The 6,000-nt window shown below is 48.5% G+C and overlaps 1 protein-coding gene across 1 annotated transcript; it reads right to left on the bottom strand.

Annotated features, from left to right (window-relative positions):
- Window positions 1–465: 465 nt before the first annotated feature.
- TIMM29 (translocase of inner mitochondrial membrane 29) lies at window positions 466–5,699 on the bottom strand. Its single transcript, XM_089656349.1, has 2 exons — window positions 5,535–5,699; window positions 466–2,580 (listed from the first exon to the last, which is right to left on the bottom strand). Exons 1-2 carry the CDS (start codon window positions 5,650–5,652, stop codon window positions 1,898–1,900), a joined length of 801 nt encoding a protein of 266 aa, XP_089512475.1. The 5' UTR covers window positions 5,653–5,699; the 3' UTR covers window positions 466–1,897.
- Between the last annotated feature and the right edge of the window lie 301 nt (window positions 5,700–6,000).

Raw genomic sequence — 6,000 nt, 5'->3', positions numbered from 1 at the left:
ATAATCCCTGCTTGATGATATTAGTAGAGGGATAGTGAAATGTCTTTAACGTCCAAAGATATGCTCTACACTATTGATTGAGCATAACCAACATAAGTGATTCTGCGGTGCATGGTGCAGATTCTCAAGACAGAATGGTGAGAACATTAGTGACTTCTGTGACCACGTTCATCCCACAGAGGTGAATGTAGATTGCACTAACCAGAAAGCGCAATGGTAATGCGCATTTGAGTGTTAACCAACTCCTGGTCATCCACCTATGGGTACTGGATCACAGCAAGGATCGTCTGGCCTGCGTCAGCAAAGCAAGTGTCTCAACCTCAGGGTCTCCAGGTACCAGGAGATAAGTAATCCTCTCACCACCAGGGGGAGCTTGTTTCACCATGCATATAGTGGCCACCAGGTCATCATTTTCTACCTTGAAGGAGGGGGGGCTCGGGAGTAACGAGCCCAAACACAGAAGAATCTGATAGTGTAGTACTTTAATGAAAGCCACAGGTATACAAGTAAGAATGCACTACTCACATAAGAGTGGTAAGGAGCTGGCAATGGAGAAATCAAAAAATGGCCGCCGGCCGTCCACGAGGGCCGTGCGGTGTGACGTCACAGGATATAGGGCACCTTCCTAACGCGTTTCGTGCCCTTTGAAAACGTGCAAGCGCACGAAACACGTTATTTATCATCATACAACTAAAAATGTCCACATCTATCTATACATTATTAACCTCTTCGCACCGGTGCCTCCTGGCCCTTTAGCAGTTTTAGAAGTCGGGAGGCAGGCGGGGTTTTAGTGTCATGTGACAGCTGTGATTCGCCGGCACGGCAGTCACATGATCGGAAAAGGTCCTGACTGAAAGGGGAGATTGGGACCTTTCCGTGAGTCACGGACATATGTGCTGGGAGTGCACGCTCTCTGCACATATGTATTTTCTAATTGCACGCAAATATGCGGCAGCTCGGCCTCAAGACCTAGATGCCAAGAGGCTGCATATTAGTGTTCGCTCGGCCTCAAGGGGTTAAGGGACAGGCATACTTTTGCATATCAAGTTCTGGTTATAATAATGACTCATCTTTAAGCTCAGCTTTCATTTTGTTTGAAATGACCATTTGACATCTCACCAATATCCTTTAAAATGAAGCGTCAGAAGTTCACCTTCAGGTTCCACCTGTATTTAGGGGGTAATATGTCCCATTTTCTCCCCCACATTGTGTCAGCGGGGCAGAGATCTTCTTCTTACAGCTACTGTCACACTTTAAAAGCAGTTTTCTGCGAATGCATGAACTACAAGTACCATCAGACACTGAGGTTGACAGCTTGTAGTTCTGAATGGACTGTGACGTTGCCTTATCGCCACAGTAAGCCTGGGTCATCATAGTCAGGTTGGATCGCCATAGTCAGCCTGTATGAAGGTACGGGATGAAAGCTGCAGCGCTGAGTTGACAGGAGTCTGGCATTGCACCCCTGACCCACAGTTCATGGGTGCAATGCTTTTCAGGTTCCCAATGGAAAAAAATAATAAAACACGCATAAATATGAGCATTTATTATTTTTCCCCAAAAAGGTGAACTTACCCTTCAACAGGGAAACGTTTTATTAGATAATTGCACACAATTACAAGGCAGTTTTCCATTCATGTGTATAATGAACACATGGCATAGAGATCATACACAGCAGATACATAGTACAGCAGAGTCACAGCATAACAGTAGGTCAAAGAAGCCGCATAAAGACAATAGCCATGGAAAATCATATCATAGTCACAGAGGTGCAGACATGAAATGATGTAGTCAATCATGGCTAGGTCAGTCAAAGGGGGGGTGGAAGCAGGATAAAAGGGGGGGGGGGCGAAGGGCAGACAAGGGAAGGAGCAGGACAAAATCTGAAACAGCAGCTGGATTAGGCAGTCACATACTTAGGAGCTTCTTTTGGTTCTAACTGATTTTCAGACACTCCATTTATTTCTGACGGATCCTCCGACTCTTCAATTTGGTTTAACTGATCTTCTGATATGACAGCCGGTTTGAATTTGATCTCATAGAGCCTCTCATTCTCCTCAGAGTGAAGATCATTATAGGAAATGGTCCTCAGGTGTGCAGGGAGGTGAGTAAACTCCTCCTCGTTTATATCGAAGTCTTTCATCTTATTCTGGAGAAGCCACCAGTGTCCGAAGAAGCCAACGTCCAGCACCCTGCCGGGGAATGCTGACCAGCGAGGCTTCAGATGGGAGCATTGGGTAGAGTACAGGTCACAGTCAGGATCACAAGGCGCTTCGTACAGAAGAGAGAAGATCATGAAGTTGATGTGGCGCAGACGTCCCTCGTTCCTCAGCTCCATCAGTCTCTGTATGTGTTGGTCAGAGCTCCCACTTCTTGTCCAGGGTGAGAGAAGGAGGAGACAGGAGGAGGCCTCTAGCAGGGAGCACTGGAAGGAGTCCTCAGAAGGCGCTTTGGATGAGCATATGCCAACACCTGCTAGAAGGGAAATGTACAGAGCGGCCTTGCCCGGGCGTTCCTTGGCACCAACAGCAATGTCTTTGCAGGCTTCACCATAGTCACGCAGGAGGCTTTTGGTCCAGACAACTAACAAAACAAAAGGACATCGTTACAACATGGAAATAAACGAAAGATTGTGAACCTATTGCTGTTCCAAAAGTCTCTGACTCCCCTCATCAAGTCGCTCAATTAAAGAAAATATCCTCAGCATCCCCCTAGATGTGCATGCCAACAGTCTCTAATCTCCTCCAGGAGAGAGCAAGCATGCTAGACTGGCGATCCTATGGGAATCTGCAACTTTATCCTGCATGGGTAAAGCAGCAGAGTCTCTTGAAAGTCCAACTAACTTAATCACCCACCCCCTTCCTTCCCCCACCATAGCATTTGAAAAATACTTGATGCTTCTGGATTTCTGGGGGGGGGGGGGGGGGGGGAGGAGCATGTGATCTCCCCCCTGGGATGCAGTGTTTGGGTCTAAGTGGCCAATTGCTGGTCTCAAACATTGTCCCTTCACAAGGAGGAGGAAAATGTTAAAAAGCTGAAATGTATTCTGCTTATATGTTACTTTCCTTGGTCCCCCCCACTTCAATAACATGCTAATTCAGTTTTAAATGCGTTCACTGTTTTGTTTTTTTTTAAATAATAATGCACATTAATGTGGCAAACAATACTTGTAGTTCGTTCACAGGAAACTATGAATGAAGGAGCCATGTGGGGGGATGCACGCATTTGAATTGTGACAGCGGGTGCGGGGAGAGGACCCCCTGCTCACTGTCACTATGGGGGGGGATTGGGTCAGAGTGCCGGCAGCTGCTTCAGTAAAACGTTACACCCCATATTCAGGGTATAACACCTAACATGTTAATAATAATGAACTTTTCCTTTACAATAAAACCCATTTTCATTCCTCTTGGGGGGAGGAGTTATGCAAATGTCAGAATGTATTGATGGGTGATATCAGTCTGGTGGAGTGGATGTTCCTAGGCAGGCTGTATTTACATGAAGATGACCCTATGTAATGCCCATGTATGATGCTGAGCCTCCATGATTGAAAGAACTGAAATCCAATAAAGGAAGGATGCATCCAAACCAATGCTGGGTGGATTGGACCATGAAAAACTGGGAGAACCACATACAAATGAATGAATGAATGAATGAAAGAGGCTGCCCAGGCACAGTAAGGCTGAGGAGGAAAGAGCTAGATAATGTAGGATATCCTCCAGCTGTAAAATAAGATGGGCTCTGACCATTTGGAAACTCAGGCACTGCCGAGGGCCCGGGGTCAGTAGGGGGCCCCATGAGATGCTCCTGGTACCTTTTTCATAGGCTTTTTTGAGTTTGGGCAAGGACACAGGGGCACCATGATCCCCTATTGCCCGGGGGCCCCATGAGTTGTCAGTCCGCCCCTGGCTCTGACTTTCTGTAGATTCTAATGTACATTATGGGAAGCTCACAGTGTGCAGTTAAATCAGAATAAGTGGTTCATGCCCTGGTTCACATCTATGCGGCCGTGCGGGCTGCGTTTTGTGCGGGCACGAGTGACCATTCATTTAAATGGACTCCTGTGCCCAGTGATACACAGGGAAGAAGTCCCCGCACTTCTTCTGAAAACGCAGCCCGCACGGGAACCTCGGTTGCCAATAGGGTTGCGTTTTCCAGTGCGGGAGGCGTGCCATTAAAACTAATGGCACCCGCCCGCGGGTCTGCATTTCTCTGTGCGGGTTGCACCTGCACAGATGTGAACCTAGCCTGAATACAGGAGAGGAGCCGGCACAACTGTGCTAGACTGAAGGTAAGCTTGGAGTTCAGCTCTAACACCTTCCAACAAGAATCTCAGAGGGCTTTATCCCGGCTCTGAAAAAGAAGCACAAGTATAACAAGGTCGGGGGTGGGCTTCTAGCAGAACCTGTAATGCCCTAAATGGACAACATGACAGGGTCTCTTTGATTACCAACTCTGTCCAAGAAGTCATCTCCTTATCCTGACTCTGTATTTGTTCAGCACTATAAGATCAGAGAACAAAGGAGGTCCAGAAGGTGGCCATCTAACTGTCAATTTCCTAAATACAGTTAGACCATCCCGAGTTCCTGCATACATGTTACTTTTAGGCACTTTCCAGATATGTTGAGCCACGTTTGCCTCATGATGGACTGTCACACCGATCGGTCATTCAGCCATGGAGGACTATTCATTCCTGGATCGCGGGCCATTTCATGACCCACAAGGACTAAGGTCGCGGCACATTTCAAGACCCGCAAGGACTGAGGTCATGACCCAATCCAAAAGGACTGAGAGGTCGCGGCCCAGTCCAAAAGACCACTGCCCATTTCACGACCCGCAAGGACTAATGTCGCAGCCCAGTCCAAAGGACCGAGAGACCGCGGCCCACTTCACAACCCGCAAGGGCAGAAAGATTGTGGCCCAGTCCAAAAGACCACTGTCTATTTCACGACCCGCAGGGACTAAGGTCGCAACCCAGCCCAAAGGAGCGAGCGGTCGCGGCCCATTTCACAACCTTCAAGGACTGAGGTCGCAGCCCAGTCCAAATACCACTGCCCATTTCACGACTTGCAAGGACTGAGGTTGCAGCCCAGTCCAAAGGACCGAGAGAACTCGGCCCATTTCACGACCCGCAAGGCCCTAGAGATCGTGGCCTAGTCCAAAAGGACCGCTGCCCATTTCACGACCCGCAAGGGCTGAAGTCACAGCCCAATCCAAAAGACCGAGAGGTCGTGGCACAGTCCAAAGGACTGAGAGACTGCGGCCCATTTCATGACCCGCAAGGGCTGAGAGACCGCGGCCTAGTCCAAAAGGACCGCTGCTCATTTCAAGACTCGCAAGGACTGAGGTCACTGCCCAGTCCCAGGTCTGAATCAAAGGCAGGTCATTGTCCAATCAAATGTGCAGTCATTTGCAGTTGCTTGCTAGTCCTTGCCCTGTCACAGCCATAAGTGAGAGCCTGGTCCAGAAAACAGGAGGAATGATGCACGTGTGCCCTCGACAAACATGGCGGCCTCGGTGCCCATCCCCCGTGCACTCACCGAACTTCCTATTTTTCATCCGCTCCCAGAAGCCCGGCTTCACCTGCTCTCCCACCACTGGGGCCGCACTGCTGGAGCACGACCTCCGGCACAGCACCCCAACACACCGCCAGGCCATCACTTTCCGCCAGCACCGCCGCCACTTCCGGCTTCTTTGCCCTTACACTTGCTCTCCAACAAATACCGTCCGCTGGAAACAAGAGCACGTGACCGGGGGTTCCGTCTTGTCTCCTTTACACAGGAACATTCTATTGACATAGTACAAGCTAAAAAAAAAAAAAAATCACACTGATGAAACATAAACATAATATTTGCTCCCCGAACTATATAAAGACCTCGGCGCTATAAAATGTTTTTACTATGTAAGAAGAAGACGTTCTGGACGGCTATGCTTTAATGAGGGGAACCATGTCGTAGGTGTGAAGCACTTGAATGTCACCCTTCATAATGTGTAATAATAATTATG

This window comes from Staurois parvus, unplaced genomic scaffold (assembly GCF_062004578.1).
Source record: "Staurois parvus isolate SC_StPar_1 unplaced genomic scaffold, SC_StPar_1.0 ptg000900l, whole genome shotgun sequence".
Taxonomy (NCBI): Eukaryota; Metazoa; Chordata; class Amphibia; order Anura; family Ranidae; genus Staurois; species Staurois parvus.
This window is presented reverse-complemented; position numbering and strand designations above follow the sequence as displayed.

Coding starts and splice junctions, on each gene's coding strand:
- TIMM29 (XM_089656349.1), bottom strand. CDS start 5,652: ATGGCCTGGCGGTGTGTTGGGGTGCTGTGCCGGAGGTCGTGCTCCAGC. Junction 2,581..5,534: donor GATGAAAAATAGGAAGTTCG/GTGAGTGCACGG, acceptor TTGTTTTGTTAG/TTGTCTGGACCAAAAGCCTC.